General features: G+C 41.7%; 1 protein-coding gene across 1 annotated transcript in view; it reads right to left on the reverse strand.

Annotated features, from left to right (window-relative positions):
- Nucleotides 1–200: 200 nt before the first annotated feature.
- ABCA12 (ATP binding cassette subfamily A member 12) overlaps nucleotides 201–17,047 on the reverse strand; it is a 130,036-nt gene continuing 113,189 nt past the window's right edge. Inside the window, exons 43-54 of the mRNA XM_019554537.1 lie at nucleotides 16,620–16,735; nucleotides 15,605–15,764; nucleotides 13,676–13,944; nucleotides 12,748–12,958; nucleotides 11,007–11,116; nucleotides 9,467–9,611; nucleotides 8,166–8,300; nucleotides 4,146–4,249; nucleotides 3,589–3,681; nucleotides 2,995–3,100; nucleotides 2,203–2,340; nucleotides 201–557 (exon numbers count right to left, since the gene is read on the reverse strand). Coding sequence (XP_019410082.1) covers nucleotides 489–557; nucleotides 2,203–2,340; nucleotides 2,995–3,100; nucleotides 3,589–3,681; nucleotides 4,146–4,249; nucleotides 8,166–8,300; nucleotides 9,467–9,611; nucleotides 11,007–11,116; nucleotides 12,748–12,958; nucleotides 13,676–13,944; nucleotides 15,605–15,764; nucleotides 16,620–16,735 — 1,656 coding nt within the window. The 3' untranslated portion in view covers nucleotides 201–488. The remainder of the gene's footprint in view (nucleotides 558–2,202; nucleotides 2,341–2,994; nucleotides 3,101–3,588; nucleotides 3,682–4,145; nucleotides 4,250–8,165; nucleotides 8,301–9,466; nucleotides 9,612–11,006; nucleotides 11,117–12,747; nucleotides 12,959–13,675; nucleotides 13,945–15,604; nucleotides 15,765–16,619; nucleotides 16,736–17,047) is intronic.

A 17,047-nucleotide genomic window follows, 5' to 3' on the forward strand; every position in this document is an offset into this window, starting at 1 on the left:
GTTCTTGCGGATGTCTAATCTAAATCTGCTCTCTAATAACTTGTGTCCATTGTTCCTTGTCATGCCAGGGGGCGCTAAGGGAAACAGCGTCTCCCCTAAACCCTTCTGGTCCCCCCTAGTGAGTTTATAAGTTTATAAGATTTGATTCAGAGAGATTAAAGGGTCCTCTGATTCGATCCCAATTCAGAGATTCGGCCACCAAATCGGGCTGAATCTCCACCAAATTGAATCGGGGACCAAAGCTTCACACAGCCCTAGTGAACAGCAACTCAGGAGTATCACACAGATGTCAACAACTTCTCAATATGCATAGAATTGAACATAGACTATGGAAAAAACAACCCAGTATGTAACCTAATGCCAGTTAAGAATTTACTATATTGCTAGTAATAAAGTAAGTAAAAAAAAAAAAAAGTGATTTTTTTTTTTTTAACCGCATAATATCTCTTTAATAGATGTTGTTTTTGCTGGTATCTTGGCTACTTGTCTCAGAGATGTACTGGGCTTGCATCTGAATTGTCAGGATCAGTTTGATCTTTCGCAAAGTTGATGAAAACCTAAAAATTTGAAGGAAAATATATGCTATATGAAATATCTTAAACAGAGGAAAAATGAGGAGGTTTATATGATCCAAATCCCTCAAAGAGATGTTTGGGAATGGATTCTACATTTGGGCTGAGATTGCTCAGAGGAATATTTAAGAAAGATAGTCATATGGTATATAGGCACTTGTGTATCTTGAATTGCTTTGAAAATTCCAGTCTGAAAGCACATTTTATGGTCATACATAGATCATAAAAGTGAACACTGTACATGTGTGTGTTGTAGGTGTATGTACATATAGGGGTACTCGTATACATGCACTTACATATAACATGCAATATTCACTATTAGAATCTAGCTGCATACACACACACACTTTCCTACACATCTACCTGAAAATACCCCCACTTACATTTATATGCGACACACATAATATTAATTAGCTTATTAGCAGGATCTCTCTCTCTCTCTCACACACACACAAATGCACACCATATTCTCTGTTACAAGATTATCTAAAGTTACAGGTCAGTATTTTCTATTTCCCAATCTATCCACCTTGCACTATTTCAGTGATATAAAGGGGCTGGACAGCCAGCCTATTGGGTCCCTATTTTAGGGGAATACAGAGAAGGGCCAAGGTAATACTAGGGATGTGACTGCAAAGTCTATTGCTCCAGATATCTCTGGTCATTGTGATGGTGTCTAGGGACATCTATAAATGTGCTCCAGGATGGGGTGGGGGGAGAAGTGCTTTAAGTAGAGAGGCTCCAAAAGCCACTCTAATTAAAGCGCCTGCAGCATCATGTGTATTCAGTGTCCTGTGCTTCAAAATGGTGGTGGGGATGCTTCAATTAAAACTCATTCGATAAGCTTTAGTTCAAGTGCCCCCAACACCATTTTGAAGTGCAAAGATGTTGAATAGATGTAACACAGAGGCTGCTGGAGTTCATTAATTAACACACTCTAGCAGACTTGATTACTCAAGTCTGCTCCAACTCATGGTACTTAGCACACATTGGAACAGACATCCAGCATGTGTATAGGTGCCCCTTATGGAGCCAGAGCTTCAGCTGACCAACATTGGCATAGCTTTACTGAAGCCTATGGAATTATCTTAGTTTACATAAGAGGGTGATCTAGCTTACAGAGACAAAAATGAGCATGGAAACTAAAGAGACAAACAGTGGGAGAAAGGGAATATTAGTGTGGGAATATTTTAAAGGGATAGCAAGACATAGTGGGATTGAATAATTTGTCCCAAATTGCAAAAAAAAGGGTATGACTGAGTCAGCATTTGAACCCAAATCACATAGGACCTAAATGAGAAGACCAAATTTCACCTTTTCAAAATGCAGTTGTAATCCTGCCTTTGTTTATACCCATGCAGTCCTACTGAAATCAACAGTATTGCACAGAGTGAACAAAGGCAGAATATATCCTTTGTACCACTTACAGCTTTGCATATGCATCTTCCTACCTCTGTTGTACCTATCCAGACACTGTCATACAATGTTGCTAAGCTGCACACACAAGTGGGTACATACAGAAGGAATCCAAATTAAACTCCCTTTCAAAAGGTGGTCCATTATGTATAGTAAGCAGCCTGCTCCACATTTATTATTTGAAATGGATCATCACATATTCGTTATTTCTTACCTCCTCTAGAGTTGTTTGACTCACTGAGAAGTGCCTGATTTTGAAAGCTGTTTTGTTGTTTTCCAGGAGTTCAAATATGTTTGCTACTCCACCTGAAGTAACTGGCACATGATATTCCACCATGCTGAAATGCTGATCCTGAAGGGACAAGAATTAGGTAAAGGCACTGAAGCCTGTAGAGGGTTAACAAGTGGTCACTTGCCTATTCAGGCAGAGTATAAAAGGAAAGAAAAAGCTGAGCCAAAGGGGGCCTAAAGGGAAGGAAATATTTTCTCCCCTTCTGGCTGAGAAAAAGCCTATTAGCTGTTATTGACCAGTGTTTTTCCACTGAGTTGCTTTCTGTTTTCTTCCCCTGGTGAAACTACTTGTCAGCTTGCATATTAGTTGGTTCATATTGTAATATACATAAAACTAGTGAATTGGACTCCTTGTGTGGGTGGGCTCTTGCAAGATTGGACATCTGCTCTGTATGCTCACTAACATTTTGGCTGAGATTATTAAAATCAGCTAGAAATGGTGGATGCCCAGATCCCCATTAAAATTAATTGCACCCATATCCCTTGGGCAGTTTTCTAAACCTCAGCCATGCCTCTGTTATGAACAATGGAGTTATTTGTGTGTATAAATCACTTAAGTTTTGAAAGCACAGACCCTTAACACATGGAGGCACTTGCTGAGTAAAAGCTACATACATATAAAGGCAGTCCCTCTGAATACCAAAGAGACTGAGTTGGATCTTGTTTTCAGGCTCTCCTGCTTCTGGTCTGCTCTGGTCTGGTCTGTCCTGCTTACCTTCAGGCATGTATTTGGAAAGTGTGATCGCATGAACTGCGTCAGAGCCTGTGTGTTGACTGTATGGCTCTTCAAATGCATCTTCACAGTGAATCCGCTTCCAAACCTAGAAAGAAAATCAGAATATCCACTGTACAGCAGTTTCAGAAAAGCATGCAGAAGTCAAACAGCTGCTCTATAAGTTCTCATGAACCTAATCCATCCCTGGTGCCACTCCATTGAGGTCAATGGTGGATGAGTCTGGGGATGAACCTGGATAAGAAATTAACCCTAAAATTCATCATTATCATTCTTTACCTTCTAAATTAACAATGGCCAATATACTTTGTAATCTGTGTTATGGGAACATATCTTCTAAACTTTGAACCAAAAGTTGTTGCAGGAAGGAAATGCATTACTAATCAAAGAGTCTCTGTTTTGGTAAGACCAGAAAAAAAATGATTTCAGTGATATCTCTGATTTATTACATGACTGGAGTTCATAAAGCCAGGCAATTAGCTGATACAAGGCAGCATATGTCAATTGATTTCAATGGAGCTACATTGCTTTACAAGAGCTGCTGATCTGCTTTTATACGTAGATACATTTACTGACCTGCTCTTGATATGCTGCAGTGAGCCAATGCATTGAAAACTTCCATTCACCATAATAGCCAGCCTGGTACAGAGAGCTTCACATTCTTCCATGCTGAAAAGCAAATAGAAAAACTCTATAGAATCATTGAGCTGGAATAAAACAATCTCTAATGGTCAGAGAATAACTGGCTTCCTGGGCTAATTGGGGAATTAACCTGTAACTTTTTATTCTAACCATTACAACCTCAAACCTCTAGCCAGCTTGATCCACAGGGAGTAGGCCCTTCAGTACAATTCAGTCATACATGTTCACTAAGTGAGCAGTACTTCCTGATGGATCTTTCTGTATTTTACTCAGGGCACACTCAAACTGCATAATCCCAATCCAGATTAGTTCAACATTCTTATGAACAAAGATTAGCATTCATGCTATTATACAAGCTCTGTGAAATCTGAATCTGGGCTCCAATTTCAATGCCTCCATAATTCTAGGAGCTTCAACATAGAGTTTGAATTTGGATCACTCCATAGCTGTTACATCCCCTTAGATCAAAACAGGGAGCCCATGCACCGTACCTGTGGGAAGTGAGTATCACGGAACACTTGTTCTGTACTTCTTCAGTGATGATTTTCCAGAGGTGGCGTTTAGCTTTAGGATCCATCCCAGAGCTTGGTTCATCCTTTAAAAAGGATTGATTGTAAGGTTAAAGAATAAAAAAGTCTGCTCATCATATCTACTCTCTGTCTATGGTGATCATTACATTCACTATGAACTCTGCTACTGCTTAGCCATTATATACAATAGTATTATGAATAGTATTTATTTGTATAATGATAGTGTCTAAGACTGAGGCCCCAGTAGAAACATACTGAAAGGCGGTCCCTTCCCTAAGGAGCTTACAAGCTGTACCAATGAGACTCTGTAGAAGGGAAGTAGAGACACAGAGAGGTGAAATGACTTATTCAAGTCACACAGTAGGTCAATGTCAAAGCCTGGAGTAGGATGCAGGTCACGCAATGCCCAGTTTAGTGCCCTATCCACATTTAAGAAACTTATCTGAACATGTCAATTTACAAACATTTGGGCTGGCTTGGGGATTTAGAAGTCTAATTCCTATTCATGATACTATACTAATGTGACTATCTCATGTTTAGTTTCCCAAAAGCAAAATTGCAAGCCTCCATCTATATAGATAAGGTTACACTTCCATGAAAAATAGCTATTCATTGTAAATATGATCAAAAGCGATGCTATCAAGTGGTCACTTTGTCTCCACAGACCTCTGACTTCAGAGTAATTATCTACCTCATTTACTAAGGTGGCAAATTGTCTGCTTTCAGATTTACATAATACAATATGTAATACATATACAATACATTATGCTTTGTCCCATCTTATGCTTTCTTGACAAAACTATGAACCAAGTTTTGATTGTATAATTGTTATAGTTGATAATAATGAAGCTGAACGATAACAACTTCATATTGTAAAAATAAGTTGATTGTGTCATCTCATCTCATGTTGAGATTTTATACCTAAGAGAAGCCACAGGATTCATAAATGGTTAGAAGGAAATTTGCATATGTAGCTCCAGATCTTCAGTTTGTATAAAATCAGAGCTGTGTGATTTACACCAATGGGGATAAGTTACCATTCTGGAAAACAGCTGGTCAGAAAATATCACAGGGTACATACAGATGTTCTGGGAGGTTAGAGGGAGGTTAGATCATGATAAAAATGGCTACTTCATCTAACTTAGTTTGACCAGGTGTGGATTTTACACTTAGATCCCTAGTTAGGTAGATCTAAGTGTGAACTATACAGAAATTCAAGAAAGTTAGATTGGTCTAAAATGGCCAATGTGATCTAATTTAACCTCACCTTGGAGGTAGTCTAACTTAGATCAAGTCCACTGAGACCAATCTAACTGAACTTCTGAACAGTTCCCAGTGCAGCCCCAGGGCTGGGAAAACCCAGCCACTGACTCCAGCCTTGGGGGATGCACTTTTCCTACCCACCCCACCTGGCATTGGGTTATTTTTAGCTCCCCGGTGCTTACCCCAACCCCAGATGGACAACCGCCCCACTGCAGACCAACCAGCCATTACCTCCCCCCACCCAGTTCTGCCAAACCCCCTATCCTGCCAGCTGCTCACAGTGCTGGTTTTACAGGCATTCACTGGGGCAAGGAGCTGAGGAAATAAACTGGGGTAGGGAGAGGGGTAGGTGGGATGAGGGCGGGGTTGGTTTGTTAGGGGGTAGAGGGGGTGGGGGACAAAAAATAACCCTTGGTCCTCAGGGGTGGGGAGAGAGTACAAGATCCTCACAGAACCCAATAGCTCCCTGATCCTTCCTGGACCCTACCAGCTACCCCAAGACCCTGCCTCCCCTGCCTATTCATCCATAGATCCCGCTTGCCCTCTCCAATCCCCCTGACCATTCCCACGGACTCTTCCCCCACAATTCCCCCTGCAGGCCCCAGTAGCCCCCTAACCCCCCCTGTGAACCCTACTAATTCCCTCATTCTCCCATGTGGACCCTCTTTGTCCCCCTGACCTCTGCAAACTTCACTTTCCCTCACCAATGCCTCCCCCAGAGTCAGCTTGCTCCTGAATCCCCCCAAGCCCTCCCTGCTAGCCACCCCTCTCCATCCCAACTTAATTTAGATCAGCTGGCCATTTTTAACTCGATCTAACCTTCCCCTAACCTCCCTGACTGTCTGTACATACCCACAAAGTTTAAAATATGACAAATGGCAGTTTGCACACTTTGCCTTGTACCTCATTTTTGCTGCTCCACTGAACTAGTTTCTTCTGGGACATGCACTGTCATGAGGTTAATGATCTCTGCATAAGGATCAGTAAAGCTGATATTGGAATACTACACATAATTTGGTGCTCACATTTTAAAAAGGATGGTGAAAAACCAGAGGAAGTGCAGAGAAGAAACCAAGAACAAGGAATCCTTATCCTGTTACTGGGAAGAAAATGGGCTCCTTAAGGAAAGGGGTTTTTTTTAATTGGAAAAAGGCAGCCGGCAAGGCTGGAATTAATAAACGTCCCTGTCGGCAGGACAGTTGACAGGGCGCATGATTGGAAGGGGGCATGGCTATGGGCATATAAGTCCTGACCAGAGCCACAGCTAGGCAGTCTGGCCCTGCAAGCTGCAAGGGAAGGAGCTCCTGGAAGGACTTTTCATGACAATGCCTGGTTGACTGCTGAGCTATCTAGGAGCTACCAGTAAGGCTCTGAGGGCTTGACATGGGGGTGATATAGCCTGGAATAGACTAGAGGGAGACTTGTACATACAGCTAGTGAGCTGGGATTTATGTTCAGGACCCATTACGGGGATAGTTTGAGTTATAGCCAGGGAGCTTACATGTTGTTGTACTGCTTACACTGCACTGGCAGCTTGGGTTTGGGACTAAAATGGTGATTTGGAGGTCCCATTAGTGACCTAGGTGCAGCTGATTGCCTTGAGCCCTGCTTGGGGCAGGCTCAAAATCTGATGGCCACCTATAATTTTATCGGGGTGACCACCAGGATCTGGGGGAACATTTGTTCACCAGAGCGCCCCAAGGGATGACGAGGTCGAACGGTCACGAACACCTTCAAGAGTAAATTGGATGCTTATCTTGCTGGGATCCTATGACCCCAGCTGACTTCCTGCCCTTTGGGCAGGGGGCTGGAGTTGATGATCTCCCGAGGTCCCATCCAGCCCTGATGTCTATGAAATCTATGAAAATGCAACAAGAGACCTGGGATCAAGGGCAAAGCCAGAGCAGGGCAGTGTTTCAGACAAGAGAGGCCAGAGCAGGGCAGAGTGTGGGGATGGAAGGTCTGAAACCGGAAAAGGGCTGGGACTGAGGCCAGAGGACCCAGCACCCAAGCAGGTTGGAAAAAGGAAGCTGGGAAACCTGGAGCTCAGTTAGCTCAGTGAACTAGAGCTAGAGGGTTCAGCAAAAGGAAAAAGAAGGAAGCTAAGAAGGTTGAAGTCCAACATAGGAACAACAACAGGCTCACTTGAAGATCCTTAGGCAGGCTCCCTCCCAATTAAATTTAACAACAAAGGTATGGTGGGCAAAACCAGGAGGTGAGGGGGCACCTGAAGAGCTAGAGCTGAGGCAGGAATTGCATGGCCACCAGGGAATGTTGTGGCTGCCCCTGGAGCATGAACCTGCTACAGATAGGAAATTGCGTAGTTCAAAAAGATGATTGAGAAATGACTTGATTACAGTGATAAATAGACTCTGGGATAGAACAAATTGGGTTTTAGAGGGATCTTACTCTATCAGAGAATGTTACAACAAGAACAAATGGATGACAGTTAAAACCAGATACATTCAAATGAAACATGAGACACACATTTTCCACAGTGAGGGTGACTACCCATCACTGAGACTAACAGGGGAAGCAGTGGATCCTTTTTCTCTCGATCTTCAAATCTTTACTGGTTATTTAGTCAACCACATAAGTTACTGGTGTCACTACAGGGGTACTGGGAGAAATTCTTTAGTCTCTAATGCAGAAGAACAGACTAGGTGATTCCTTCTGGTCCATGAATATTTTCCCCTAACAAGCTATCATATTTCTTACCAGCAACAGGATTAAGGGATTTCCAATAAGGGCCAGAGCTGTTGATAATTTTCTGTTGGTTCCATAGCTGCATAAACAACTGACTTTGTCTTTGTAGGGCATCAGATTAAGCCTATGAAGAAGCTGAAGTGCAACCTGTGGGAAGAAATAATAATAATAAAAAAAAATAACCCCAAACCTGTGGTTTACTTTCAGAATAAGATCAGCCGTAGGACAGCCAGAAGCATTTGCCTATATTTCAGGATCCAGTCTTCAGCTGGAATAAACTATCATAATGCCACTGACTTCTACAAAGCTGTGCTGATTTGCATCAGCTGAGGATAAAGTTCTTCATCTCCAATTATGATACCGTAATTACATTTCTTCTTAAATAGCTGTTTGCTGCAAGGAAGGTTCTTGCTGGGAAAAAAAAAAAAAAGACTGAAGCAGGGACACAGCCTTCAAATAGCTGTAAAAGTCCCTGTTTAAATATATAGCAATTTAGGTTGCTTGCAGACCTGGGGGGAAAAATAGCACTTTATCAAAAAAGGAAGCATGTTAAGTTCAACCTGGCTCCACAGCGTCTGTATAGATAGGGCACTTCAGCAGGGATTTTTGGTGCTTTTATCTAAAACCAATTCATTCAAAAGACCAAAAAGCCCCACTGAGGCACCCAATTAATACAGGTATTGGGTGAGCCGGGTCAAGCTAAGGTGATGCCTATTCTGGGTATGTGCTCCTCTTGGTGTGGGGATGCGCTGAGCTTAAAGTAAAGCACTTTTTTTGTTTTGTTTTGTTTCACATCTGCAAGCAGCATTCGTGATTGCACAGAGATATCTTGAGATAAATACTTGGGATTTAGGGCACACCTATTAAAAAATACTTTATGAATCCCTATTTTACCTCTTCAGCTAGGGCTTGAACCTGCAGATATTTATTACTAAAGAGAGTTCATGGATTCCAGCATCTAAAGAAGTGAATGACAATTTTCCTAATGATGGGAGTCTAATTTTAAGAGCAAAACTTAAGGCAGTAAGCATCATGCATTAAGCACTTATAGTATCAGACTCTTAATGCAGCAGTTTTCAACCTGTCGTATGATGACCCAATGTCTCACAAGAGACGAGTTTCATGACTTCCCAACGTATAAGGAAGCCCCAGGTTGGACAGTAATTCCTTAATGTTACTGGCAATCTCATTGTTTATTACAGACACTGCGCTTTATCCAAGATCACTAAAGCCAAAGGAAAGACAGCTGCTGACTTGAATGAGCTTTGAATTAAGCCCTAGTGGAACACTGTCAGTTTAATGGGTTTACTCACTCCTTTAATATGTTTCTCTGGGATGCCATGCAGCCTGGCATAGTAGTACATGTGCTCTTCCACTGTTAGCAAGTCATCCAAGGCATCTTCTTGAGGACAATATCCAAACAATGACCAGTGTGTTTCATCAATATCACTTAGGGATCTAGATTGGAAAGTCAAAAGTCATTCTAAACCCTCACAAATCTTCTACAGACCCAATTAATCGTGAAGGAAGGGGCAAATGTATTCTCTTGTAGTGGGGGAATGCTCTGAGTTTATAGATTGTAGAGCTCTGATGTTCTTAGTTCCCAGTTAGGGCTCAAATATTCACAATAAGTGGGGTGCTATTCTACGTATACATCTAGTGATTGAGGTGGACCAGCTTCCACAGGCTTTATTTCAAAAGTTCTTTAGTCCGTGATTAGTTTTGCTAACTTCAAAGGGACTAAAGGGAGTATGACAGTAGTCAGTACGAGTACGGCCCCTGACAGACCTTCACTTTAAGACACAATGGGATCTCATCCTTGATCACAACCATTGCGTGTCCTGTCATGCCACATGTGCACAGCAGAATATATGATGTTGGGATTGGGTATTAGATCCTGATCCCACTTTACTTGCTCGTGCAGGGGGAGCCCCACCCAGCAAGATGAAGCCAATCAACTCATTGTCAATTTGGGCCAGGAAAAAAACAAGTAGCTGTGTAAAACTGTGTGCACCATGCAACTGCGAGGTATACATGGTTTTGACAAGTCCCAGAGCATGGGGAGCTTGGCATTGGGCTGTGGCAGCCTGATGCTGAGTTCCCCATGTACAGAGAGTTACAAAACTATGTGCCCCCCAGCTGGACTACACAAGGGGTTTATACAGATCTTGGTGTATGGGTAGCCTGGAATCAAGCTGCTGCAGCCTGATGCCTGGATCCCTGTGTATGAGCCATAAAACCATGTGGGTCTCTCACCTGGGCAGCATACAGGGTTTATACAGTTTCTCATACGCCGGGACCTGTTAAAACGCTGTGTGCCACCCAGCTGGGCAGCATGTGGGGTTTTGACAGGTCCTGACCACACATTTAATTTAAGGCAAGATACAAATGAACTATAAAGTTATTGCACAGTTAATGGAATGTGCTTCATTTGCTGCATTATCATGCCTTAAACTGAGTTGCACACATGGCTGGGTTACTATTTAAGGTGCAATAAACCTGTTAATTGTGTCTTGCATGTAATGTGTATCAGGGGCTTACGAGTGGCAGAAGCAGACTCTTTGCTGCTGAAACCCTGATTCTGATCTCACTTACACTGGTGTTAAATCAGGACAAACACCACTGACAGAACAAATATTTGCATCAGTCAAGTAAAATGCAAGCCTGGAGGAAGTTAGTTATGTTTTCAAATAGCTGAATTACCCACTTTCTTTGCATGCAGTCTCTTTTGCCTGTTTAAATCTTTTAAATTTGTTTTATTGATTTCTATGACCAAGGGGCCAATGACAAATTATAATTGTTTTCTGAACTGACTTACTCATGCTTCATTTTCAGAAATCTAATGCTCCATACCCAGTTTGATCCTGGATCAGCAATCTTCCTCTAGAAGGCCCAATGTCTCCTGTCAGCATCTTAAAGATCGTTGTCTTGCCAGCACCATTGACACCAAGCAGGCCGAAGCACTGATTTGCAAGAAAGAAGAGCAGAAATTTAGCCACATTATATTTACAGTGTACATATATTGCCTTGAGATGGATGCTTAGTTCAACTTGTCTCTTCTCTTTCCCTGGCCCTTGAACAAGACGAATTATGGAAAAGACACAGGTAGTCAAAGCACATACGAGTATTATAATGTCAGCTGTTTATTGTGCAGTATATCACAGCTTGTATTAGGCTCCTTTTTAATACGGTAGTGAATAAATTATATGTTTCTAGAACAGTCTTTCCTTTTATTGCAACATACATTTTCATATATACATCAAGTATTGGGCCTAATCCTCTGACTCATGTAAATTATCCTATTCAGCTCATTAGAGCTACTTGTGAGAGTAAGGAAAGCAAGGCGTATCTTGTAATCTGGAAAATCCTGTTTCACATATAATGCAAGACAGTACTTTCTTCACCTCATATCATAAATACAGTATATTCATAGAATTAAAAATTCATTTATTATATTTAAGTTACAATATTACATGTTTTGGTTCTAAGATTTGAGATGGGTATTTGTGTGTTGCATGAAGTGCGGGTCTGGGACAGCAAGGAATGCTAGGTGTTTCTTCTCCCAGGGTGGGTTTGGGGTAGTGGGGATTGCCAGGTGTTTCCCTGCCCATCCATGAGGCTAGCTGAGCAGAGAAGCACTTTTTCCCCCTACACCAGACCCACAGCATGGGTATGTGGCAGCAGGGAAGCAGGGCTTCCCTGCCCAGCCAGCCCCTGCAGTGGTAGACATCTGCCACAATGAAGCAGCAGAGTAAATAATTATTTTTTATTGCACCACTGATTTTCCTGTCATGTGGCACAACAAAGGGTATCAACATCTATTTGCTCTGCATTTGTGTTGCCATAAAAAATTTAAGCTGGTGCAAACGACAAATTGGATGATGTCTGTTTGCACCCACAGATGTCGCTGCCCGTTGTCACACCATATCAAATGAAAATCAGGGTGGAAGCAGACATTGTCTGAAGTCTTGTTTATGCTGCCTGAAAAATTTAAGGCAGTACAAATGCTGACCAAATAGACATCTGTACTCTTTGCTGCGCCACACAATAGGTAAATCAGTGGCGCAACAGAAGGTAGTAATAGATTCTGCTGCTTCATTGTGGCAGATGTCATTTTTCCTTTAAAAATGCTGGAAACTCAGGACTTGAATGCAGTATTAGGGTATCCTCTTCATCTCTTTCCAGGACTGACATAGAGTGGGTGGACAGGGTGCTGTGAATAAGCCCTCTGCCTGCTATGCAGACATGCCCTTTGAAAGACAGATCGTCTCTCACTGTGTGTTTAAACACAATGGAGTCCTGACCTCAACTGAGGCCACTGGATACTAGTGTTATAGAAAGAAGAAATGATACTCAACAAAAAGCTATAATTCTCAACAAAAAAAGCTGAGGAAAGAAAAGAAGGGTGCTAGTTACTGTGCAGTAGGCAATAATCTGAGTCCCTCACCTAGCCATGTCAGCAGGATTTGCTGAGTCTTAAGCAGGGGCTGTGAAGAGAATAAATTAATAGCTCTGTGGATATTTTCAGTCTCTTGCACTGCTCCATTTCCTTTTCTGTGGGAGAAGCTGATGCTACTTGAGCCTGTTTGCTTACCTCTCCTGCCGGGATTCCAACGCTGACATTTTTGACAGCCACAATCCTCTTGTGAGGAAGATGGTATATCCTGGTGAGATTCTGGAGCTGCACTGTGTCGAAGTCTGCTTTGCCAGACTCAACCCGTCCTCTTTCACCCCGGACATCCTCATCTTCATCAGCTGTCTCCAGCAGAAGTGGCGGCTTGCCATGTACTCTGTCAAACAGGAGTCTAAGGGAATGGGAGACAAGTGAATTCACCTGCTCAGACAACACAGTATTAGCATCTATTTATGCAGGGCATGCAGCGTCTTTTCAGTGAAGTTTTATATCCCATTATATCCTTCAGTACTATTAACTTTAAACTCTCCACTATTTGGTAATCCGTATAGGAAGCTTAAAAATAAGTGTTTTCTCTTTGCCAAGCTTTGCTTTTCTGCGCAGCACTTCCGTGTAGCAGCTTTACAATAGGTTTGGCAACAATGTTTAACAATTACAATTTGGACAACAGCACATGCCCGAAGATAACCCAAGTCAGCTCGGATTCATCAACATCCAATAGATCTGGATGTCCATCCAGGAGACCTGAAATAACATCCTTTGAGTCTCCTTTCTAACATCGAATGAGGATATTTGGCTAGGCTTGTTCTTTGAACCCACAAGCATAAGCAAGGATTGGAATAATCTATTTCATTTCCTTCTCTTTTGAGGGAATTGTCCTGCACATGGGTAGTATTCCTAAGGGTTGTGAAAGGGATGTGCACCACAAATTAAGGGTCACCAGTATGTTACACATCTATGTCATTGGACATAGTCTACTCTGTGTTTGCAAAGCGCAATGAACATTTACGGGGGTACTTAAAATAACTGAGGATGATGACAGATCTTAAGACAATCACCAACTCCTGTTTCAATCTATATTCATTGTAGGGACCCAGATATTACTTACTCTAATACATTGTACCAGAGTTTCTGAATTGTTCCATCATTGATCCAGAGCCGAATTGCAAAGAAAATAGTGCCCTGGATAAGCATGCCAAGCAGTTTAGAACTTGTCATATCCAGCTCAAAGGTTCTGTCAGGGAGATCCACTCCATAGGTTTTTAAGAAGCCAAGCAGTGCATGCATCTGGGACATTTCAATCAGACCATATCCAAAGCAGAATTGTGGAAATATCAGGAAAATGTGCCTCAAGGTCTCAGAAAGATCATACAAGGCCTGAAAGAAGAGAAATACTAATGAGCACTTTGGTTTTATTCAGTGTAATACTTTAAAAATATTGTAGAGCACACATAAATCAACAGTAAAGAGGTCCAGAAATGGTTTGTTTCACTGCTGCAAAGCTGAGAAATGGTAAAAAGTTGTTCAGAGTTAGATATTATTACCCCTCCCCAGCTGCTTTCAAAATCTAATCCTTTGCAATGAACACCCACTAATTATATTTCCTAGTCCTTGGTGCTTATACTACGGTGGGCTTGTATTGCTCAAGTAGCATGCAACAGTCACAAAAATAACCTGAGGCTATGGCTTGGGACAGTCTTTCTGTAAGGAACCCCCATGGCAGTGCAACACTGGCACAAGGTGGGTAAGTTTGTATGCTGGAGTTCTTCACGATGGGGGGAATCTTCCTAGCAGCAGATAACCAGTGTGGAACCCATGCTATGAGAGCCAGACATGTGGCTTCATCCCTCTGTTCACTGAGGATGCAGGGAGCCTTCAGGAACCCCAAAGGACCCAAGGGATACTCAAACCCTGCTTATCCCTATAACACATCAATTCCATTTTGGCAAATACCGCCACAGCCATGGAAGAGGAAACAGTATAGGTAACTGCTTGAGTGTTTTTCCAGCTAACTCATAACAAACAAAAAAGCTCAGTTTAGCAGCAAAGAACTATTGCACATTGTCATTATTTTACACTAGCAACAAAGCCTGCTGAAGTGACATGTGGGTATGCAATAAATTAGCGTGGAGTGACAGTAGTTCCATAGTGACCTGATCACACAACAATAAGTGCCATATAACCAAGGGTTTGGTAAACAGGCACTCTGACATTTGGGGCTATTCCATTTATTTTTCACTAAAGTTTTGATCTTTATCAACTCCCCACCCTGAAGAACAAAAGCAAAAAGAAACCCAAAGAAAAGATGATTCCTAAAGGCCCTCTGGAAGCAGTTCTATTCCAGAGCAGTGCTTAACTTAAGGAAATATCGGCATCTCCCCATCACTTTTCCTTTATATGAAAATAAGGTCATTGTATAAAGTACTCGTGTCCCATTTGGATGACAGTTAATTAGTGTTCTGGTTAATGCAGCGTGGTTTAAAACTTGAAGCACTGAAGTCTAGTAGGTCGTCTCAGTGATTTGTATTGGGGAAACTTAAGATAGCTATACAGTGCCTCAGCTCCCCATCCAACCATGAAATACATGAATTAGTTCTCTGCCTTAGTTCCCCATACACAGCTGATTTCTACTTGCCCTTCTCCCACATGTCCTTTCTTCCCTGTCTCTCTTTCTACTTTTTGTTCCTAACCCCAGAGAGAGGATTACATGAAAAAGTAAAGATCCAACTTGCCCCATGTCCAGATCGTCTTAGTAGTGGTCCACCCAAAAGCATAGTTGCTGGCCCCAGCCTCTCCTACCCCACCCAGGGCAATGTGCCATGTGCCCGAGTGCACGTGGTGTGGGCATTCCCTGGGGACAAGAAACAGTCGCACACGTTGTGCTGCTGCCGTTTGTCTCCACAGAAACACATGTTCCCGCTGATGGGGACATGCCCATATTGATTTCACTAACTTTTGGTTCAGGCTTTAAGGCACTTTTACTGGGCAACCAATCAGTTTTCTAAGAGTTAATGAGAGCATAAAGTGGGACTATTACCTGATCAGAACCATTTTCTTGGGAAAGCAGAAACACAATTGAATGTGTAATGATGGTATTGCTGCCGAAGAATAAGTTGATACAAACATAAACGATGAAAGCCATTCCTACATCTTTGAAGAGCCCAGCCAGCAAGTACATCCATGAAAATGTTGCATACCTAGACATTGCCAATGACACACAGAATATTAAAGGACTTCAAGGTATTTGGTGAAACTGATAACAAGCGCACACTGGAGCATTTGACTTGGGAACTATACACAGTTTGCTAAAATTGCTTGGGACATGATTTGATTTCTGTGTCTTAGAAGTTTGAGAAAGAAAAAAAATGAAGCATTTCTGATGGAATTTAGGGAAACTTTTGATGACAGGTACTCATGGAAGTGAAACTCTGCAACAGAATTAGCTGTGGACCAGGTCTCAAAGACTTTAATTTGAAGTGGGTGAGTACTACAAAGGAAAAAAAAACAAGAAAAGTTCATCCCCCTCTGCTGCTGTTACACCACTACATTTATCTGCTAAATCCTAACTCTGATAAAAAAAATGTTATGTGAGAACAAGACTGGAAATCAGAAACTGGATTAGATACAGCTGTTTGAAGAAAAAAAATTTGTCCTTAGCAGCAGCAGTAGTACTATCATCAACAACATCGAATTTAAACAGTTCAACCATATTGATTAAAAAAGTAAGATACACTTTTTGCAAAAAGATGTCACTGTATTCTGAAATCTAAATAACTCCAATCAGCACTAGTTATAGTTCCAGCTGTCTCTGACCTTGAAAATTTGATTTAACATATCTGCTTCAGCTTGTCCCTGTAAAAAATTAGGATAAGCATGCAAGCCTCAATTTACCACTGTTTTAAGGACTAAATAGTCAGGCTGTCCTCTGGAACTTACTGAAGACAAAATGAAAACTCTTACCGCTCTGCTTTGGATTCCAAATCATAGGAGGCTACAATAAGCAATTTCTCATTTTGCAAAGTCATGTTCAAATAACTGTGTTACACGCTTACCCGAACATCCATAGAAGGAGAAATACAGCCAACAAATTATTATTGTTGCAGAAGGCAGGTATCTGGATAACTGAAATAACTCCTGTTGAAAGTGCAGCAGGAACTGTAAAAAGAGCCTGTGAAATGATATTAAAAGAGGGTATTAGTGTCATAATTATAATATAAATACAACAATAATAATAATTAGAATACATTTATAGGGCTGCAAGGAGGAACCAACACAAGCCCTGAAATGGAGAAACATGAAAACATGCATGAGTTTTCAAAGAGGCGTAGGCAGGTAGGACTGCCACCTACTTATGAAGTTCAATGAGATTTGTAAATTAGTTCCCTTAACCCTTTGTGAACATGCCTTGAACATGATGGAGTGTGAGCAAAAAATGCCGTAAAAAATGTGATTGAAAAATGCTTGTTGCCTTTTCTGTTAG

This window comes from Crocodylus porosus, unplaced genomic scaffold (assembly GCF_001723895.1).
Source record: "Crocodylus porosus isolate Cpor-Errol unplaced genomic scaffold, CroPor_comp1, whole genome shotgun sequence".
NCBI classification, from domain to species: Eukaryota; Metazoa; Chordata; order Crocodylia; family Crocodylidae; genus Crocodylus; species Crocodylus porosus.